This window comes from Catharus ustulatus, chromosome 6, assembly GCF_009819885.2.
Source record: "Catharus ustulatus isolate bCatUst1 chromosome 6, bCatUst1.pri.v2, whole genome shotgun sequence".
In the NCBI taxonomy this organism is placed as follows: domain Eukaryota; kingdom Metazoa; phylum Chordata; class Aves; order Passeriformes; family Turdidae; genus Catharus; species Catharus ustulatus.
Window position 1 is genome coordinate 26,558,279 of NC_046226.1, and position 23,302 is coordinate 26,581,580.

The 23,302-nt window shown below is 36.1% G+C and overlaps 1 protein-coding gene across 8 annotated transcripts in view; it reads right to left on the bottom strand.

The window, feature by feature from the left end:
* NPAS3 (neuronal PAS domain protein 3) overlaps nucleotides 1-23,302 on the bottom strand; it is a 597,848-nt gene that overhangs the window by 170,125 nt on the left and 404,421 nt on the right. For all 8 annotated transcript variants that reach the window (XM_033061911.2, XM_033061908.2, XM_033061913.2 and 5 more), the window contains one exon: nucleotides 9,824-9,913. In XM_033061911.2, coding sequence (XP_032917802.1) covers nucleotides 9,824-9,913 — 90 coding nt within the window. The remainder of the gene's footprint in view (nucleotides 1-9,823; nucleotides 9,914-23,302) is intronic.

Below are 23,302 nucleotides of genomic sequence, written 5' to 3' on the forward strand. Positions count from 1 at the left end.
TAAGTGTTGTCCCAAACAAGACACCTTGCTCATTCTGAAACACAATATGAAAAGGTAGAGAGTATGCCTGACTAATGGCCGCATCCTAATACAGCACTACTCAGAACAGAAAATACTTGGCACCCAAAAGACCCAAAGACAGGATCTCAAACATAAAATAATTAATATAGGTAATAATTCTGTCATACATTTTATTAGTATAAGGCCAGATTTATTAACACAAAGGCTTTAAAAGTTATCTGGAATACAGTAGGAGCAGAATACACCATATTAATTTATTGATCCATGTGACCAAGAAATAAGGCAGTATTTCCCCTTTATATTTTACTGTTGCCAAACTTTATAATATTTTTGCCAATCAAGTGGTCTGATTGTAGTTTCAAAGGTCTTTCTGTAGAATCATGATATTCCCAAAAAGTCTTAGACATCTCCTACATATTAAAGTATATTTTTAGCATTCATGTCGCTAATGGAAAAAGAAGACTTGAAAATACAAAGTCACAAAGGGTGCAAACCCTCCTGAATGTTAATAAGCCCTTTAAAACATTATTTTCATATATCTTGAATATGAACCCGACTCACCATTTGAGTTGATGCTGGGCTGTGAGCTCTGAATATCAAAAGTTAGCAACAGTTTGTTTGTTGCTGAGGAAGAAGCAGCATGTCTCCTCATGAGGCTGTTGCTGAGTAGGGGCAGTGTGCTCTTTCTTCTCTGTCTTCCCCTTCCTCTCTGCTCACACTAGAGAGGTATTTCTTCTGTCTGTCCCCTCATACTAATCTGATTCCCCATCCCTCCAACATATGCCACTTCTTCCTGTCTCTAAAGGGAAGATAATTTCTGCTCTTAGACATGTCTTCTCATTTTTGAATAAAGATATTTTCTTTCTCACATTTTTGCCCTAAATTTGTAACTCTGGGCAAAGGAAGTTTATCACTTTACTCTGTTGCCACATCTGAGCTCCTGTCTGGGAAAAATGAATTCCTAGTTTTCTACTACCTCATCAGGTGGTCAGTAGAAGTACCCCTCTGCTGCATGCCTGTTTTTGGCTATACCAACTCTGCCAGAGCAGGCTGTGCAATGGGGTGGGTCCTGATGTCACATTTTGATGGTCTGGCTTGTAAAATGGCTTTGACTTTTCTGTGGATTCTTCTGCAGAGGAGCCTGCTGTGGGAGAGCCATGAGAATGATAAATAAACATCATCCATGTGGACCTGAGTTACTCAGGGTGAATGCAGATAATTCAGAAAGTATGAGCAAAGAGCAGAGAACTTTAGAATGTTGTTAAGGAACTCAGCTGAGCAAGTAAGACAAAGTACAGGTTCACAGTAAACCTGACAAGTTTTCTTCTGCTCTTTTTCCCTGTCCCCTAAAAGCATAAAGTAACCTGGAAGCATTCCCTTTCCCACTGTACCTTAATCAGGAAGCTGCTGTCAGCCTGCTCTGCAATTGGAAGCAGAGGCACAGGATGTCTCTGATGGCATCCTGGTTCAAATGCCAGAAGGTAATACAGGGAAACATGGGGTTAAAATGCTAAAGCAGCATAGGTCTATTTTAATGCTGAAGATGAACAGGGAGTGACAAAAGAATATAAATTAATACTGGAAGAGTAATAGCACATGGATATGATTGTCTTGAATTTCCATTGCAAACCTTGGGGATTAAGGACCATTAGCCTCTGACTTGGGAGGTTCTCTTGGCTAGATCCCATCTGCAGTTGAAGACGCTCTCCACAGCATTTGGAATGCTCCTGTTCTCTTACCAATCCTCTCTTCCCAGATTAGTATTACTCTGTTAACTCTGACTGAACACAGAGCAAGTAAAGTCCTGACCAAGGCTGTAATAATACATGATTTTGGCAAAAGCAGAATAAAATGTATTTCCTATCCTTTTTCTGAGCTGCTTCCTGATCTCCTGCTTTCATATGCAACCCCCTTAGCTGGACTGGTGGAACTGTCAGTGAGGATTTGCACCTGAAGATATCACTGAAGTGATCTGGCTTAAAGCAGTTTTCTAAATATTTCATTTTTGCAGCATTATTTTTTAGTTCAGAACCATTCAGTGATTTTGTTTTTAACACATATGGGCACTGTTTCATTCCAACCCTTGAGTATCCACCCTTGTCAAGTGACTGGAATGGAAGTTCTGTCAAGTGAACCTTTACTGCTTCTCTGCTACAAATCTTGAATCATTTCATACAATGGAAAATATTTGATTCATGAGTTTCACTTTTCCTGATTCAAATAAGGATGTAAACAAAAATCAGAGTTTATAATCAGTGCATTTTATAAGCAATGAAAGGCATATTTTCTTACTATTAATCAAAATCAATTATTTTTTTTTTTTTTTAGAAATGAAATTTTCATCACTCACCAGCAGAATGACTTTTTGTACTTACTCTTAAAAGCTAGAATACTTACTTATCTTTGAGGGTTATTTTCCCCCATCTCTAATGTGCCCCAAAACTATGGAAAATATCTATAGGGCAAATTCGCATGTTTCTCACCAGTACCTGTTTTTTTTCCCCCAATTATTCCACAGCTGTTTGTTTTACAGAATATTCTCCAATTTCCACATGAATATGTTACAATGCAATGCAAAGAAGATACCAAATGTACTCTGCGGCTAATTTGGATAATATGAATATTCGTTCAGGAAAACTTTTTAAATTTGCCTTAGCAGGAAAGAGAAACATAAAATACCTAAATTGCCTTACCCATTATCCCCAGATATTTTTATTAAAATGATCTGAAACCATTGCATACATCAGGAAGCAAATGGTCTGATTGCTAATGTTTTATCTTATTCAGTAGTGGAAAGAGTTAAGAATTACAATGAAAATACCTTATAAAATACCATTTTTTTCCCCCTTTAACAGCAAATGGTAGAAATTATTAAGTGACATAAAAAGTCTTCAGCCTTTAAGTGTTAAACCAATGAGGCTATATTTTATTGCATGGAGAATCTGTGATTCGTTTTAACCAGTGAATCCCTTCTGCATAAAGGCTTTCAATGTTTCAGCCTCAATGGTTGGTAAAATATGTTCAAAAGAATAAATAAAGGAAACATGATTCTCATGTAAAATGACATTCTGGATTCCTTTAGTTAACTCAGCAGAGAGCTATATTCAGTGAAGCCTATAAGACAATACTGTTGGCAGTTTTAAACACACTGCAGGAGAAGAAGCAAAACAATGTGATCAGTAACAATAAGTTAATTTCAATTAAAAAATTAATTAAAGTATCACCATTTGCATTTGGACTCACTACAAAGTGACAGTCAGCGGATTATTCCACAGATTTCTAATGCTGAAAATTCTGATGGCATTTACTAGCATAACCTTTCAACTCTGAGCACATCAATAGAAGCAGACAGTGGTTTGAAATATGATTCCTTGCAGATAGCATATCCTCATTCATCTGGCTGTGGCGCTCTGTGCTCCATTGCACAAACAGCGGCTCACCCACTTCTGAGAGGACACTAATAAAAAAGGCATCAATTTTCAGCTCTAGTACTACTGTGATCTCTTTATATGTTCGACATCCAACATTAAATTAAAATGCTGTTATAAATCCTACTTTCTGAATCTGGAATGAGTGTTGGGTTTTTGTCGCATGAGACTGCAGCAAATCTTGTCAAAAGCAAGGAAGCACGTCTTGTTCACTCAGAATTAATGTTGTGGATGAAAGAAGGAGGTAAAAGAGGTTGAATATGGTGAACTGTGGGTGTCAAAGGCAGTGGGTAAAGCAGATTTGGGGTACCAAACAGAGCATAACATTTGCTGCTTTCAACAGATTCATAGTCAGTTATTATAATTAACACTTACTAACTGCACATGAGGAGTAGTTTGTTCATTATATAACGCACTTTAAAAACTCCTGCAAATTTTAAAATGCCATTATCCATCACAGTTTGGTCAATATATTTCTTAGTGCATGACAAAACCAGTCTGGTAATAACCAAATAAAATACCCTAAGTGTTTTGGACCTCTTCATGACCATACAGTGAAGGTTGTTACAGAGTGTGTATGCAAAATTATGCATATTGATGTTGATGTTCAGGACTTCTGTCAGGTTGTCATTTGCACTTGAGTTGTCTTAAAAGTTCTTGGGTTGGGATAGGGATTTAAAAAAAGCCCAAAACAACGACATAGAGAAAAAATGATTAGGCGCTGATATTAAATACTGTGGGGATGGAAAAAAAAAAGCTGTGAACAGCGAGTGTGATAAAGAAAGCAGGTGGGATATATCTGCTATGTAGAAGAGTGCCATATATTTTGGAGTCTTTCAACTGTATCTGATAACCTCTAATGGCAGGTATCCTTTCTCCTTTAACAGCTAAGCTGAGCTACACTGAGAAGGCAATAATGGCCTCAGCAAAGATACTGTGTCTATAGATATTTTCCCTTGTTCAGTTCATTCATAATTATGAAGAAAAGAAACAAGCTTGCCTTTTTGGGGGTGGGGGAGTGCCTTCAAGAGTGGTTCAATATCTGGATCGAACAGAGGAACTTTTTCCCCCTAAGGATCCTGCCTGAGGAAACCTTGACATGCACAAAGTCAGAACCTAGACAAAGTTGCCCTGGTGAGAACGATAAGGTCACCCGTGGGATTGCTGAGATTATCTCTGTCAAGCACTTGGACAGCATGCAGTCAAATGATGCATCATGCAGTCATTTTCGGGGGGGAAAAATCAATTTCTTCAGCAGGTCGCTATTTGCTTTTCAAAGTGCCCTTGTAGGCCTTCACCACCAAGCATTTATCAATTTAAATGTTGTAAATTGATAATGTGCCACAGTGCCTTGTACTGTTTCTGAATTATTTTGATACTTATATTTTCTTACTGCTCTCAAAATCCTCAGAGCTGCTCTATTTCAATAGAACTCCTCCCCTGTTTGCTTCTTTTAGCATAAAATACAACAGTAAATTAATATTCTTACATTGAATGTTAAGGAAACTAATTTAAAGCCCCACATGATCAAGACAGAATTTCCCAGGCTTTTATTTGCTCTTTTTGAGGGGCTCAGACTGTTAAGAAATTATCAGTGCTAGCGTACCAATTTACTGTATAAGCACAAATGGTCATTTAATGTAAAAGTATTTAAATTCAGAACACTAAAATAATGAAAACATCACAAAGGAAAGGGCAAGTTCTTTTCACAATTGGTTATTGTCTAGTTTTGCTTAAAAATATTACAGTTACGGATTTTGTTATTTTTTGCATTATTATTTTATTTTTTAATGTCATAGGAGGAAAATAAGATAGAATTTATAGAATCAGTGCAAGTGTCAAGATTGCTTTATATTATTTTTTAAGCAAACAGAGCACAAAAGCAATCCTTTAACCATCTACTACCCTCAACTTGATTTGCATTGAAAAATAGGTAGAGCATAGTAGTTGAGGCTTGTGCTTCGTAAAAGCAAAAGAAATACATGGCAGTTGCAAAGCATTCTTAACCTCCAGTGATTTATTGGCCCTCAGCCAAGTTATCAGGGGAATCTAATTCTTCTTTATTATTCAAATAAACCACATTTGGCACCATGGTTCCTTTTCAGAATAGCTTCACAAATAGAATGAGTACTGTCATTTATTTGACCTTGTACTTGTGTGCTGTAGCTATAATTTTATTTGCCATTTCATAGAACAAATGCACAGAAAGCCAAAATAAGGAAATAGGTTGTGCTACTGGTAACAGCGTACACATGTAATATACCTGTTGGTTTTGCCTGCTTTATTTTCTAAAGGATAAATTCTCAAAATCTTATTCTTGTTTTCTTCCTTTTTAATCTCTATTATCTATCTCCTATTATGCCAGCAGCTGCACTGTTCATTTTTAGTGAGCTCTCTTTTCAACAGGCCAATCTGCAAACCTGCTCTGTGTCCTGGACAAGTAGGAGCAAAGGTAGGAAATATTTTACTTTAAGATGTGGACCTCACAGGCGGGAAACAATGCATTTTATCCTTGCTGAGTACAACTGTTGTAAGAGGTGACTAAGAACTTGTTTCCTGAATGCAAAAGCGTCCTAGCCAGATTATTAGCTCATAATATTTTCTATTGAACCTGAAACATCAAATGTCAGACAATTTTATCCTTTCTGGATAACACGTTTTTATTCTATCTGTTTCTGAATAGACTTTTCTCACTTTTTGTTACTATTTATGTTTTAGCATATGTTTGGTCTAAGTCTCAAGCACAGAGACTTTTCAAGAGAATTGAAATATCTTAAGGAAGCACTCACACTTCTAAGTGTTGGAAGGAGCAATTTGAATGCCTCTTCTCATCCCATTTCTAAAAGGAAATCAGGGACTGAGGATTCCAAAGCTGGAAGTTACCCTGATATCAAAAATTACCTACTGACTTGGAAAATGTATAGGACTAGATATATATATGAAGAAAAACCATTTTTACATCACTACAGAGATACAGTGTAAAACAATATTTGTATTGGCAACACCACCAGAGATCATGTTGTCCAATCCAGAGAAGAAATCCTGGCCATACTGCAAATTTATAGACATTTTGGGGTCTTTCAACAATTACTACAGCTCATGAAAGAACTGGAAATATGTTTAACCATTTCAGCTTGCCTCAAGTATAAGTGAGCCATGACAATTAACACAGACTAAAGTCAATATACATAGATGCTTTAACTGGGAGATTGTTGGTACATTTCTCTTGTTTTGCCTCTTTTCCTTCCCTCTATCATTATTTTCAGCTAACCCTCTTTTCCTAAACTTTGAAATGTATCTCTGTTCTCTGAAACTGCTCTGATGTTAATTCCACAGTGTGGTCTGAAACATACATCTGCCAAACTAGCTTAAAATTCTTAGTTAGCATTAGCCAGAAAATAAATTATTCAAAAAAATTATTCAAAATATATATTTTTTATGGATGTCTACATTTAAGTTATATTCATTAGAATGTCAAAGGGGTACTTATTGCAATTTTTGTTTACTGTTCAAGTATACTGTTACTTTTGCCAGTGGTTACTTTATTATTATAATTTCCAGGCTACCTTCCAAGATATTGTTTTATCAGTTGTTTACTACTAGTCCCGCAGCTATCTTAGAACATTGGCATCCATTTGTTTTGCACCACTGGCTCTAAATGTTCAGAAAAGAGTAAAATTGACTACCATAACTGTTGTCACCTGCTGAGATTCAATACAAGAACTATTTTCCTTTATCTAGGAGACACGAGATTTTGCTTTGCAAATACAAAATATATTTTACACTATTTCTGTGCATACTAGTTAAAAAATAAAAAATAAAAAAAAGAAACCATCAAACAAGGATGAAGTCCTAGATAAACAATTTGACTAAAAAATAAGACTCCAAAGTCAGCACTTGTCAAACATATTTTGAATAATAATGTACATCATAATGCCTTTAAGTGTAACACTGCCTGGAGGTTCCATATAAATACAAAGTTTTGGAAGATCAGCATAGGGTATACCAATGTTTACTTCCAGTGCAAGAAATAAAACATCACATGTAGCATGGAGAACCAACCCAGAAATTTGGAATTCATGAGTATTTAAAGTTTGGTGTGGTGAAAACTGCAGCATTTCCATGTATATTTGAGAAATGGTTCTATGGATAGACTTGCTAATATTTTTAGCAACAAATAAGCTTTGACTAATGATTTAATAGGAACTAGCTACAGCACTTATTTTAAAATTATTAAGAGACTAGAGATATAATGCTGTACCAAGAGAACAATATATCAAAAATATATAAAAACTGTATGTCTTAGAAATACAAAATGTCTCCATAAAGACAGAAGAGAAGAAAAGCAAAAAAAAATATATTTTAGTAAATCTCAGTAGATTTAATTATTATTCTATAAAAATCCACTGGTACTGATTCTGATTTTTGGTAGTTTTTCCATCAGTACTTTCAGTGTTGAATGCATGGGAATACTTGCCAGATATTTCCAATACTCTAACATGCAAACAAAATTGCTTAATTTATCTGAATCCTTTCTTGAAATGTAAATGGATCACGATGGAGTGTAAAGTCTTAACAACATGATGTGAGTTCAGAGTAAGGAGAGATTTATCAACTCTATAGTTTGAAAGACAGTGGCAGAAAATGCTTTTAACAAGAGACTAACATAGGGTTAAAGCCAAATTTTTCTTGAACAGATGATATTTCAGATGGCCACACTATTCCAGATGCATCAATTTCCTTGAAAATCCAATCCATATATGTGCATATGCTGTGCTGGCAGGAGGACTGACTGAAATGGCCAAAACCCAAGAGCTAATATTCTTTTGGCCAGAATAATGCAATTATTATTTTCCTAGCTATCAGTCTAAGCATACAGAGCCATCTGTTATGCAAAGCAAACATACACATCTCAATTACAGAAAATGCAGTTGCCTTGACAGAATTTGGATTACACCACTAACCAGGGCTGTAAAATTTGTTTTAAGCTAGTGTATAATGGATGCCTTTCAGGAGTTTCCTAATTAGCATTTACCTGCTTAAACTAATTATCCATCCTTCTTCTTTACTGGTTTATTAGACTTTGTTGGATACTATGCATAAACCAGATTAATATGAACATAAGACAATAATAAACATTAAAGTTCCAATTCTTTACTGCATTAGCAACATGGTGGTGCCCCGATTTCAAAATGTGAGATTCTTGATACTAACTCCCAAACAGATTAAGTCAGGGATTAAAGTCTATTACAAAACGAGGGACTTTAATGAGAGACAAGAATACTGATATGAGCTAGAAACAGCTCTTGTTTCCATTTCTATCATTGGGTTTGCCAAAGCCAGCACAAAATAACAATTACTGAACTTATTACAGCCAATTGGTTGCATGTTCTTTGATGACTTAATGAGCCTATATTCGTATTCTCACCAGATAATATTTAAAATTAGTCCTTTTTGTCACCAAATATTAAAGCTTCCCATTTAATTGTTGGTGGGGTACAGCAAAACTGATGGTAAGTAGCCTATGCTAATAGTTGCTTCCTCATAGCTGTGTGGGTCTCAATTTAAAGTAGCTGAAATAAGTACTATTTCAGTTTTTCTTTTCCTCCTCAGGGTGACTGCAGTAGAAGTAGGTGGTCCCACTCTGAAAATCATCACGCAAAATACTTCTGCTTCATTTCTAAGTGCAAGCAGAAAGAACCTATCCTGTCTAAACATTTCTGAATGCTGCAGGATTAGGAATAAGAATTAACAACTAACTTTTGCCCCACTTCTGCCCTGCCTTTTAATCTTTGAAAAACAGTTGTCAGCAAATAAATGAAAAAACAAAAACAAACCCCAAACCAAACCCCTTCAAATTACTATATTTTATAAATTCATCTTTTCATACTAGTGAGTGTTGGTGAAAGCATCAAAATGTGTCCTTGTTGGAACCCTCCCTGCAAGACATTTTAATGGTCTCTTTCAGCATTTCTTGACTCCAAATGACTCCCTGTCATCGTGTCAGCTCCCTGGATAATGCAGGGTACTCCATAAACATCCAGTAATAGGACACAAGGGAAGTACTATTAGAGTGTCCCTTTCCTATCAGGTATAGAGGTTTAAAGTTCAAAACAACTGAGAAAAGAAACTTCATTTGTTCTCAATAAATTAATAATGATCCTTTGTGGCAAAAAGTTTTCATACACATCTCAACATCCAATACTATAGACGCATTTTTCAATTGTGTCTCAGGATGAACAGGATACAACTTTAAACAGTTAATTCAATAATCCATGCAAAATACAGAAACCAAATCATTATTTCCTTAATAATAACAAACAGAAAAATGCATCATACACAGTTATAGTCTAGAATTGATAGCGTGTACTTACTTGGGACAGGCCTAAATAGATGGAGACAGTTTCTGAAATGTACAAAAATTTTCCTTCTTGATTTAGTGCAAATACAAATCCATCCAGGGACTACAGAGTAAGAGGAAAAAAAGAAGTGAATAGATTAATAAAAGATTCCAAACTACAAATAGAAATAGATTCAAGCAAAGGCATCACAGAATAAACTGAGGAAAATATTCTGACTTTTGTGAGAGGGGTTTTATTTGAACCCCTAAGACAATTCCTCTGTATTCTGTCTACATATTAATAAACATCATAGGAATATATTACTAAGTCTAAGTTGATGAGTATACTACCACGTTATTTTATTGCCATGCTTATATCTGCCATATACTCTATAACATTTATCTCATTTGCTTCACAGAAGAAATATAGAAAAATGAAATGTTCTTTTTTGTTTTTTTTTTCATGAAGAAATAAATAAGGAAAACAAATAACCCTCCAACTGAATGGTGGATACAAAAAAAAAAATCACCACCCATTGCTCAGAATCAAAGCAGAGAATTTCCATTTCCAAAAATTCAAATGGAGAAAATAAAATCCTGCCATCCCTCAAATCACTATGGGCCTCAATAATTTGTAAATTAATTGAGGATTACACACACACATGCACACATATAGGCACACACCATTTTCCTTTTGTGAGACAACAAAGCCAATCAGCAGATTACTGTCAAGTATGTTTACAGCTTAGGTCTCTAGAAATGCTATGAATTTCATCCCTTTGGTGTAAAAATCTAGATCAGATTTTACTTTGACAGGTTCAAGTCTTTGGATGTGGCTTCCATTGCAACTGCAAAAATCAAAATACAGTTACAGGGATTAATGGATACCTTTTGAAACATGAGCACAGTTAATAAACAGAGGACTATATTCTAAACTGACACAGAGTAAATCACTGCACATCCAGGAGTATACCTCTATGAATAAGAGTAAATCTTAGCTAGGAAGAAAACTGCCTTCATACACTATCCATGTGTTTACCTTTCTGCCTTTTATGAGGATGATTATTGGCAAACAAGCATTGACTATTGCAGAAGTAAAATCACAACATTTGAGAAATTAGAAATGCTAAAACAGCTCAAAAATATGAAACAGCCCAAATGTTGGGAGGAACAAGGAAAAATTCCCCAAAATCCCATCCCAAGTATCCCCTTGTGATAAAGGAACATGTAAAGGAAATATTAACTATAGCCTTCGAGAGATTAGCCTGGTTTTGGAAGGAAAAAGTGCATAAATTGGATGGAGATACATGATGAAAAAAAATAATGTAATCACTCCTTTGCAAATTCACAACAGTGATGTCTGAGGGGTTTTAATATTTTTATTCTTCTGCTTCTTGACTAATTCTGACAGGCTGCTAGTCAGAAGCTGTCTTTGGCAAAAGTTCACCCCTCTCTGATGTAGTAGGTGGTGGAATTAGTTCAAAATCTGAGTTTTCTAAAAATAATAGGCTGCATATTGGAAAACAAATCCTCACTAAAGACACTGCATTAAAAAAAGACTCTAATTTATATTTATGAATTAATAAAAATGTAAATCTGCATAGATTTCCTTCACGTAAAAACATTTATATTATGCAAGTAATTTATGGCCTCTTATAAACCATCATCATTTCTTTCTCAAATTATTAACATCACTTCCTTGAATTTTTAACATCAATAACAGGTGGAAAATTTGGAACAGTGAAGTTCAAACTTAGATCCATACCAGGGCTATCAAAATCTTTGCGTATCTGATCATTTAATCCCTCACACTATGTACAATCTCTTACTTGGCAAAGCACAGTAATTCCACAATTATAAGCCGCACCATTTTGACTAAAATTTTAGTCCAAACCCGAAGTGTGGTTTATAATCAGGTGCGGCTTATATATGGACGAAGAACAAAAAGTTGCTGTTTTAGTTTGGAGGACAGGTGTCTGCTGAGAAAGGCAGGAACTTCTCTTTGAAATGGAGAATGTAAACCCCCTCCCTCCAAATTATTATAATTTTGAAATCAAGGGGCTTTCAGGCAAAAATATGGGAATTAGGAATAACAGTTCTTTTCTAGGGAAATTAAAATAGAAATACAGTACTACAGAGAAACAAACTCCAAACCCTGACAAAGTCAGAGTACAACCTGACACCCTGTCAGGCAGGGTGTTGGTAGCAGTCCCATTAAATGGTGGCTGCATCCTCCTGCAGTGACAGATGTGATTCAGTTGGAGCAGTGCTCCTGCAGAAGGTGCAGTTTCCCTCTGGAGGTCCAGTGGTGATGTGCAGAAATCCGGTTTTCCTCTGGAGTCCAGCGGAGAAAGGGGCTCCCTTAGTGTCCCAAAACCTCTGTTTTTATCTTGGTAAGAAATGTTGGGCTCTTCCCCCTGGCTGGAGCAACTTCCAATGGGATGCAGTAATTTTATCAGTCCCACAGTGGGACTCAATGGGCCATTAGCAGAAAATGACTTGCTGGAGGAAGGATGGGTTGTGAAAACATAAAGAACAATGCCCCGCCTGGTTTCAATGGATGGCCCATTAGCAGAATATCTGTCGTTGAGATAAGGATCACTGCCCCCACCCTCAACAGATGGTGATAGAATAGACACCTTTTATCACACTCTGTATTGTAACCTGCGGCTTATAATCAGGTGCGGCTTATGTATGGACAAAGAATGAAAGGTTGCTGGCACCCGGAAGTGCGGCTTATAATCGTGAAATCTTTAAAGGTCTTTGTTAAATTATTCCTGATTCTCTGTCCTGTGTTCCTCTGAGAAAACTGGTTTAACCCTCGGTTAAGCTGAGAGCTGTGACTCTTGTCTTCCTGGCCACCCACACAGAATTCCATTCTCCACCACCAACAAGAAATTGTCACACTGACTCAACTAAAGGCCTGCCTGCAGCACTCAGTCTCCCTGGGTGTGACAGTGTGTACAGAGATGCTTCAGAACATGTTTGGAGTATCCATACAAGTCCACCAGAGGTTTCTTACTAATTTGTCCTTAGCAGCTGGCATGACTGTGATATCTTCCTTTCTTGAGAAAGATGTTTCATAGGTTATTTGTGCATCATATAAAAACGACCTTATTCTTCTCAGGTTTTTGTGTGGTCCCCTTGCTCTGTTACTTGAGAGTGATATACAATTTCAGCACATTTATGATCTGCTCTGTTTAGCACACTGCCTTTATCTGGCATATCTGGATGAAGTTTTGTAAGAACCAGAAAAAAATAATTCTCTGAGTCACTGATGGTTTTTCTGCTTCTTTTGGACACATCACCTTATTTAGGAATTCAGGCTTAATGAAACAAAAGTCTGAAGGAATCTTTGAGTACTGATTAAGCAGAAATGTTTCACTCAGTGTAGTTTTGAAATTGGCTGAAACCAGATTTGCTGGAAAAAATAAAAATGAATAAAACTACCTCTAGTTGACATAGCTGTACAAGGAAATTTCAACCCTCATGGCTAAAGTTTGAAAGTCATCAGCAACTGGAAGGGTGTTGAAGTGACCAGTATTAGTCATCTTAAGCACTTGTTACTTTTCCATGCCATTATCTCTGATTCTCTCCTTTCATTTAAATAGCTTTACTTTATTAGTTTTACTTGTTTAGACTTTTTTTCTCTTTCTTTCTGGGAGACTATTCCTTACTTTGGTCCCAAATTTTGCAAGGGAGGAGGCAACACTGAAGGACTGGCAGGGCCAATGCAGCACACCAGCACCTTTGGACATGATTAGTCACTTCTTGTGCTATAAAATTTGCTCATTAATCCAGCTGAGACTACTAAGTCATGGTCATTCTTGCCCCATTTCTTTTTCCACCTCTCTGAAGATATGCTTATGTGGAACTACTGACCAAAATCAGCATTTTGTTCAATAGAGCAAAATCAGAAAGTTTATTTAACTGTATTTTGAAAGAGCCACTGATTAACAGCTTACGGAAACTAAGCTAACTACTTCCATGCCCAAAATACAAAGACCTTAGAACAAAAGCTCCAAGCACTAAGCTCAAGTTCCAATACCTAAGAAAAATGACAATAAAAATAGGAGGAGAAATAGCCATCTTCCAATGCAAGGCAGTTCCTCCCACCAGTATGAAAGGGCTGAGATGGACCACTTTTGTGACAATGTTGTTGTTCCTTTTACAGGTCAAACAGTAGTTCTGAAGGACTGTCTCATTCGTTATTCATAGGTATTATTTATGAATATTTATTATTTAAGTAATGCGTGTTGAAATTTTTCAATTTTTCATAAAGTGTACGTCCTTTGTGCATGCCAAGAGAGCAGCAGACTTTAGAGAAGGTGCAAGGCAACAAAACACAGGTTATGTTATATACTGGAGAAGAGTATGTGATACCACTGTATACTACATATTCACAAACAATGTTGTTTTCATGAGAGATATGTGGAAGTATTATTCATATTACTTATGTATAACTAAGGACAAAAAAATGAGAAAAAGGTAGTGGATTGAGCCAGCTTTCAAGTATCTCTTATGAAAGGAGCACCACAGCGCTTTCCAGCCAGAATTTCTGAACAGTTTCAATGTAGTTCACAGGCAGATAGGATTTCTGTTCTGGACGTTCCAGAGTTAAACATAATATAAAAATAGGGTTTGAAAAATGTTACTGGGTTTTTGTAATGTCCTATTTTCATTGAAGGGGAGACCATGAAAATAAAGAAAATTTTCTTAATTTCTCACTTATATTTTTAAGTAAATTAAGTTTGCTGTCATAAACCTAGTCCTATCTCATCTAGTGTGGCAGCTGAGAAACGGTCAGGGTGACCCCAAATGCCAATTTTGAGCACAATCCAATTTAAGGTAGACTGGCAACTTCTTGTTTAAAACTACACTTACTGGCTTTATGCAAAATGTGATTAAAGCTGAAGCTCTCTATTACTTTTGATTTCAGAAAACCATTATGCATTATGCTGTTTCAATCACCACAGGCTACTTTTTAATTTATTTTTTTTTAACTGCCCCACTGTTTTCAACAGGCGCCAATTAAGATTCTGGGGTCAAAGGGTTAATTACATCTTCTTACCCACTATGTAGAATTTTCTGATTATTAACCAAGGTTGGATTAAGATGAAAAAGAACCGACACAAATGTTAATGCTTGCCCCTCCTCAAGAAGATTTATCATAATACCATGCTGAAATCTATATGCTCTCTTCAAAGCTGCTAAAGAATGAAATCTTGGAGGGAACACTAAAATAAATGCTTTAAAGACATGCAAGTATCTGATTTATTGAGCCAGTTTTCTTATTGCTGAAAACTGTTTTAAATTAACCAGGGAGGACTGATACAAGTTTTTCTTTGTCACATACCAGCAAGTCAATGTGGTAGACACGAAGGAAGTGAGACTCAGATTTAAAAGTCACTAGCTACAGCACCCCAGAACAATAATGCAAATTATTATAATTTATATCCTCTGACATCAGAATAATACAAAACTGCAAAGCACAGGTTTTAACCCAAAATACTCACTGCCTTTTACAGTATTTGAAGCATAGTGAGGTTATTTCCTTTCAGGATACGAAACCCACTGTACCACTTTGACCGAATATGCACTTATGTATAATGCATCATAGTAAACGGATTTATATTTGTCAGAGGAATTTTGTCCCAGCCATTTTTGCATATTCCCACTACAGGCAAATTTAATTCACTGGAGTCTTACTACAGTGTCCTTCTGGAGAATATCCCCATATTTCACACTATCCGTGAAGTCCCTAATTCTTTCTAGTGTATTCCAATGCTTCAAAAAACCCTGTTACCCTGACCTAAACTCCAGTTAGAGTGAAGAATTACCAGTAGGCTAGGTTATTTTAATGACAGATTATTTTAAACTAAGCCTTCACCATCTGTTCCACCCCCTAATTATGAATGCAAAAAGGACATATTTCACAATTACATCAGTAAAAAGTAAGATATACATGATTTAAATGCATGTGTGTGTTCTTTGTCCAATGCAGCATGCATCTGTGATGCTTTTCTCATCATTCAGGCTCTGATCTGGAGTTAGGGGCTGGGAAAGGGAATACTCCCCCTGAGAAAACAGACTAATTGATATACTAAACTTTTTCCTGGAAAACAGATCATCTTAAATAGAATTTTTCACTCTTATGACATAGTGATATTATAAATGCAGAGAGCATTTATTTAAGGACAAACCCTGTCACCAATTAGACATACAAAATTCAATATCAGTGAAAATATTCCACTCTTTTTTTAAAAGAGAGGAAGCATTGGATGCAACTGACATTTATGAAAGAAAATAGTCCCTCTCTTATAATATACTTACAATTGCATTATTTATTTATCGATCGTGTCACAACATGGCTTAAAAATATGATTTACTGAAGAAAGAAACAAAAAACAGTAAGTTTCATTTCAACATGGCAATCAACATCCCATTTTGGGATGGGGGGATTAAAACAAAGTAAAAGGCATAAATTATGGTTAACAGAAATCTGGCCTCAGTACCCACCTTCTGTGCTCTCATTATTAAGATATCAGGGCAATATCCTCAAGCAACATTACCAAACATGCAAAAGCATAACTATTTAGGTGGAAAATCTGACCTTGGGCTTTCACTATTAAGTACTATGAGACAATTGCAGTATTGTGCTGGGAAATAGGATTTTACACGGGATATATTTGATACACATGAATAAATTGAGCAACTGAAGTTTGATCATCTACTGACTTACACAATTCTCTTTGTTCTCTTCCATCTTTTTAATCCCTTGCAAACAAAAAACCAGACCAACCCCAAATAAACAAACAAACAACAAAAAAACCCAAACCAAACAGAAAAAAACCCACCTACAAACAAAAGCCCAAATAAAATATATTAAAAATTAAAAAGGCATGAGACTTATTGCAGCCTTCCTTGGGCTACAAACTTTTTAGCACTGAGCAAAAATCCCAACACATAGAAAAAAACACATAGAAATCCTGGTTTTCAGCCCTCATACTGCTGCCATTTTTTCAATCACAGTCCACCATAACAGTTATATGGCTACATGACCATAGACTCCTTGTGAATTAATGACACTTGGCAACACGGCAGCATGCATTTGGCACCAAACAACTACAGTAAAAAAGATGAGGTAAGGGGACAAACTCAAAGGATGTGGTTAGCACGGACTTTGATGCCAGCTTCCTAATTTGTCATTTTCGTGCTCTTTGCTCATGTGGTCAGGATGCAATTTATGACAACAAGAGAGTGCCAAAAAATAAATTTGCCAATAATAAGGAGGTCTGCTTTATAGCTCAAAGCCAATAAATGAAGGAGGAGGAGTAAACTTTACAGATTCCCTTGATGCATCTTTCACAGACTTACAGAATAAGTATGTTTATACATCCAAAACAGCAAAACTTGCAGTGGCAGTTTTACTACTTGGTTAGGAAAAAAAATGTTATTCCAGAAGAGAATGATTGCAGAACTAGAAAGAGAAAAGTTTAGAGGCAATAAAAAAATTTTGAAGGTGGAAGTCAAGTTCTTAAGATGTACTCCCCGGACTGGTTACTAATAATATATTGACAAGTATTAGAGGTAAATTTGAGAATCACAACAGGTTTGCAAATCTCTAAGTGATGGATGTTCAAGAAAAAAATCTGAGATTAGGAGTTTGACAATTTTTTGAGTACAGAAGCAATAAATGACTTTTAGGAATCTTTTCCCTGTAGACAGAAATATTATTTTTTTCTAGAGGGCCATTTTATATTGCTGCATAATCTCAAACCGTCCTGTGAAGTCATGTATTAAAGCACTGAACTTTTATCTTTATGATTTCTGATGAGTTCCTAACCTTTCATTATTTAGGACTCCTAGAGTTCCTAGTGCTGGTTCTAGACTCTTTGGACAGGAGATTGTGATGGCAATAACTGCATGCCACGTAATGCAACCAGGTTTATTTATTTAGGATGAGACTTGTCATACAGAGATTACATTGTGTATCTCTTCCCCTGAGAAAGTGATCACTTTGGGCCAGGATTTAGTGCACATCTATCTGTGGACTGCCTTTGTTTTGAATACATAGCGTTTGAATGTAAGTTGTTCTTGCCCTTTGGTGGTACAAATATTACAATCAGTTATCAGCATTTCTGCACTGAGAGGTGCTGCCCTGAGTAAAGGAATTGACAATGTATGTACCTGCATAACATTTACTAAATAAGTGCCAAAAGTGAGAGTAAGATGATGCAGCATCAGGAACTAAGATACACAGAGCTGGCAGAATGAGGGCTGGAGTGTCCAGACCTGCACCTCAGACCACTCAGCAGGAGATTGTGGGAACCTGATCTGACTGAAACACTGGGCAAATACAAGCAAAACTGATTGTGGTAACAATAAGTGTTGTTGTGAATATTATTGTTTCCCACGCTACAAGTCCACAGCCCTTTTATGTTATGTATAAATATTTCAGTTTAAGTAAGCTCAGATAAAATTGATCCTATATTTGTTGTTTATTTGCATGTTTGGTTAGTTTTTCTGTCAATCTACACAACCTGACACTATGTGAAAGCAAACAGATAAAGGTAGCTAAATATCAGCTGTCCAAAAGCCTAGGTAAAAAAACTAAAAGGAAGAATTTTTTATAGAGTTAATTCCACTGTTAAAATATCATCACTCAGTAGGTACTCAGATGCTGTGGTGATTGATCCTGACAATTGGCTTACTATAATTCGACCTCTATCCCAGACCTGAATATGTGTTCTCACATGCCTCTCAAAATTGCATACATATGAAGCAGAGAGGCTGTGTTCAAGGAAGAACAGGACCAGGGGCTTGTATTTAGCATATTTAATCTATTAGATGGCAATATATACAACCAAAATAGATTTGAATGAGAAATTGAGTTCTTTGACTAGCATATCGTTCTGATTTATACTCTTCTTGAAAGAACATCTTGAGAATACTTTTCAGACAATGGAATACAGATATAATAAGAACACAGAACATTAAGAATATATCCATAGTCTACCAAATAGTGCTGTTTCTAACTGTAACCCTTTAAGTTACATGGAAAAAAATATTAAAAACTCATGTTCTTATCTTCAGCCTCTTATTCCATGTTACAATGCAAAGAAGACAGAACCTGGTCCTAATCTGCTAAGAGTTCCTTCAGCTGTCATTAATCCTTGAACTAATGCAGGAGATCCGTTTGCTACACCCGTTCTTCCTCCACCTATGGGAGTGTGGAGCAGTTCCACATGCTCCCTCTGAAGTCTTCCAGGATCTATAGACAGCTGGGCTAAATTAAAGCAGCCATTCACTTTTCCGGTAAAAACCAGTAAATAGAAGCCTCCAGAATTGTTATTGCTATTTGAGTCCCTAAACTTGTGATTGAATCCTTCAATCTGGACCAACACAATTCAGAACATGGTAGTTACTAGAAGCTGAGTTCATCGAGACATGGGGGGAAAAAAAGGGAAAAAAAAAAAAGAGGAAAAAAGCCCACAAAACTATAACTCCTTAAGGTTTGTATTTTGAAGTGGTTCTTGTGACTCTGAAGATTGTTTGCTGTACTCTGCATGTCTTTGTCTGTCTACCCACTAACAGCATTCAAATCCATGGTTAGTTTTCTCCAGATTTAACAGAGGTCTTAGAGAAATTCTTACAGGTTTAGAGAAAATGGATTTAAAATGGAGATGAGGAATCTCAGAGTGTCTGGAGCAGAAAAAGCTGGACTAGAAGTATTAGATAGCATGGAACAGAGACCTTTCAAATGTCCTAATCACTGAAAAACACTCAGGTTATATTGTTTTAAGGCACAGAAGTCAGTAGAAGACAGGGTGCCAATCTACACAAAACTATGCTGTGATATTCTGGTTTTCACATTTTGTTTTCCATTCACTTATCTGGGCAGGGAACACAGGAGTACTGCCAAACAAATTTCTGAAACAAATTGGATACTTCATTAATAATAAAAATATTAAAAAATCTTCCCCTGAAATAATTATCCACAACACCTACATTCTTCACAGTGAAGTTGATATCTTTATGCTGGGTTGCACTACTTTGTGCAAGGGTTTTGAGCTTACAGTGCTTCAGTCAAGAAGTACATTTCCCACAAAAGTGGGAAATGCACATTTATGTGAAAATCAATTATCCTGAGGGAACTGGAGGTCTGGTCCTGAATGAATGTGAGGAAATCAACTCAGTTTGCCACTACAAAACACTATTGCTATGTTGACCTTCCACTTCTGTTTCACAGCTGGAATATGAGAGCAGGTGAGCAGACAGTATGTTGGTTTGCCATCAACAGGACTCTAATCTCACCCTAGGCTGTGAAGAAATACTGCGTTTCTCTCTCCCTCCTTCTCCTTTTTTTTTTTTTTTTTTTTTTTTTTTTTCCCTGAGCTCACCTCTGTGAGCCTGTGTTGGTAAAGATAAGTATGGATTTTGCTGTTTACCAGCTCATTGCATAAATTCAAGCATATCAACAGCACAGAGCAGCTCTTCCAATGAAAAAGGTTTATATTCTTTTTAAAATACAAGCTAGTATATTACAGTGGCACCTCTGACTGCTGTGATAATTAAGGGTCTGTTTGTATTTCCATAATAAAATCCTATTCTCTAGCGTGGGGACTGGTAAGTGAGTTATGACTTGTCCAGAAGCCAGCAACACAAGGTTTCAATTAATAATATCTTTTTTTCTTTTAGAGACTGAAAATGTATCTGTATTTTTACACAGGGTTTTAGTGTGCAGCCAAATTATTATTCTATTCCCTTAAGGAGTGCCCTGGATCAGCTGCAGCATAAAGTACCAGTAACCTGCTCATCAAAGGGTGCTCAAGACTTCCTTGCAAGTGCAGAGTACAGTAGCTGTTGTTGTGCCAATAATCCACAACACTGCATTATCTAAAGAGCCCTGAATGAGTCTTGACATCACCAATCCTAATGCTATTTATTGCACGTGTCAACAATCTATATGTTGGATCTCGTGCCCAAGTAGGTACTGACATGATTGCTCTCCACTGTTACTATCTGATTCACTCCAATTTGTAAGAGACCTGAAACTTAGTCTCTCCTTAATAAGACTGTAGTAAAAGTGCCTTCATAAATGAAAGTGATGAAAGAAAACTCCTCCTCTTGCCAGGTGTTAACACCATTTTCCTGTTACTCAGAATCACCCAGAGAAAACCAAGGAAAAACTACTAATTTTGCATTATGATGCTGTAGACATACAGTGTTTAAAGTGTGAGTGCAGCATCCCAGTGTCTCTTGCTTTCACTGTGATGATTTTCTTCTTTCTGCTGCTGCTTTGTTGGAATTAAATGCTCCCTCAGAAGTTTCCTGCACCATTTCCCAATTCTACAATGAAGTTACTATGACACTCACTAATATCGCAAACGAGTACTAAAACCACTAATGAAAAATCATATAATAAAACAAAATTCCATTCAATTGCAAATGTCTTCTGTCTTCAGAACTGTCTACTTTTAGACTCTAAGCAATAAGATACATGTTTGCCTGATTTTCTTCATCTTTTCTCTACCTTTTTCCTTTTCCTTAAATCACTGAAAAACTACATTGAGCCAAAATCAAATAGAAACATAGGATATTTTGGGCTGGAAGGGATCTTTAAAGGCCATCTATCTCCAACCTCCCTGAAATCAACAGGGACATCAATTAGATCAGGTTGCTCAGGTCCCTGTCCAACCTGACTTTGAGTGTTTCCAGGGATGGGGCATCCATAACCTCTTGGGCAACCTGTGCTAGTGTTTCATTACCCTCACCATAAAAAATTTCTTCCTTGTATCTACTCTGAATCTACCCTCTTTTAGTTTAAAAGTTTAAAACTATTACCCCTTGTACCTATCAAATTGCACTGCCAGTGCTCTTTATGTTGCCATATGAATGTCTTCGCAGTTTAGATTTTGTTCCATTACCATGCCCAAATGAACATGCTGCCTGGCACACCACACAGAAAGCAGTATAGATAGACTTCTGCATGTAAATTTTCCATTTTAATTGGCAGCATCCCCTCCAACTTAAAATAAATAAATTTAAGTGGTCATGCTTTAATGAGTTCCGACATATATCTGAATTTCTTCAATCTGTTTTCAGTCACTATAGTGAAAAAGAAATGGTATTTTATCAGTCATTCCCTGACTCTGGTTTGAAACCAGATGGGAAAGAGCAGAAGCACACACACACAAGATAACTGCAACAGAAATATAACCAAATGTTTTCCACATCTGAGAAGACTGTTTGAGTTCTGACTAAGGCTTAAAATCTAAACAGTTTTTTCAGCCCAGTTACAATCCTTAGCAGGATTATAATTCAGTTTGAGGAGATTTCTTATCATACTCAACTCTGGGTTTATTTCTAAATTAAAATTTTAATGTAAAACAAAATAAACACACTAGAGTGCTTAGAAATTCAGAACACTTTTTGACCCCTAAAGATAGGCAGTAATGGCATAAGAAACTTTAAATCACCCTTGTTTCAAACTGCAATATATCTTGCAGTATATTTCTACCTAAACCTTGCTGGAATCAATTTCTCCCTCACTGGCTTCCTGTGCCATTTCCCAGTCCTTCAATGAAGTTGTTATGCCACCCACTGATGTCACAAACTAGGAAAATTAATAAAAATCATATAATACAACCGATGTAGAACTAGAATTTCCAATAGGCAATGAATAAGAAAAGGAAAAAATTTGACAAAATGAGTTTTGAAAAGCAAACAGAAAGTATGTTCATGCAACAACTATTTGAAATTTCTCAAATTTACATATCAAATTCTGTCTGCAGCCAACCTAAAAATCTTTTGCCATAACTATATCCTTCTGAGGAATCTCACTCTTTTGACACCAAAACCTACTTCATTGCAGAATTAGTGTTTCCTATCCTACTCTTTAATAGCAATTTGAAACCAAACCAAATATAAAGACTTGATGAATTTGCAATATATTGCCTGTATTCTCAATAAGTGAGGCTTCAGTTACCTTTTCAATATATTCAATAAGACATGCAGATAGCTCTTTAAGTCTACAGGCCTCAAAGTTAAAATAGATTAGATTTAAAAACTGAGTATAGGTTAAAATCTGTGGATGGCAAATCCATTGCACACAGATTGGAAAGCATTTCTGTTAATCTCTAAAGGTAAACTGAGAGATTTTTATTATTTCTAAAGAAGACAGAAATTTAAGCTGCATAAACATTGTAAAATTTATTTGATTCGCAAAGCCACAGACAAGAATTTAAATGCACAGGATAAAAAGGAATCCCAGAAGTTAGGGTGAAACTTTATCATGCAAGGGAATTTCCAGAGACTAATTACTGATGCAAAGTACAGACATACTGGATTTGGAGCAAAGCTGTACAAATTATCAAAATTTTGTGTCTCACCTACAAACTTGTACTACTGTCTCTGACCTATAATAATTGCAGTGTACAAATAATAAGTAGCTAATTCCAAAAATCACGATTATCCAACTCCTTAAAAGCTCCTTCTTATCACTGAAATG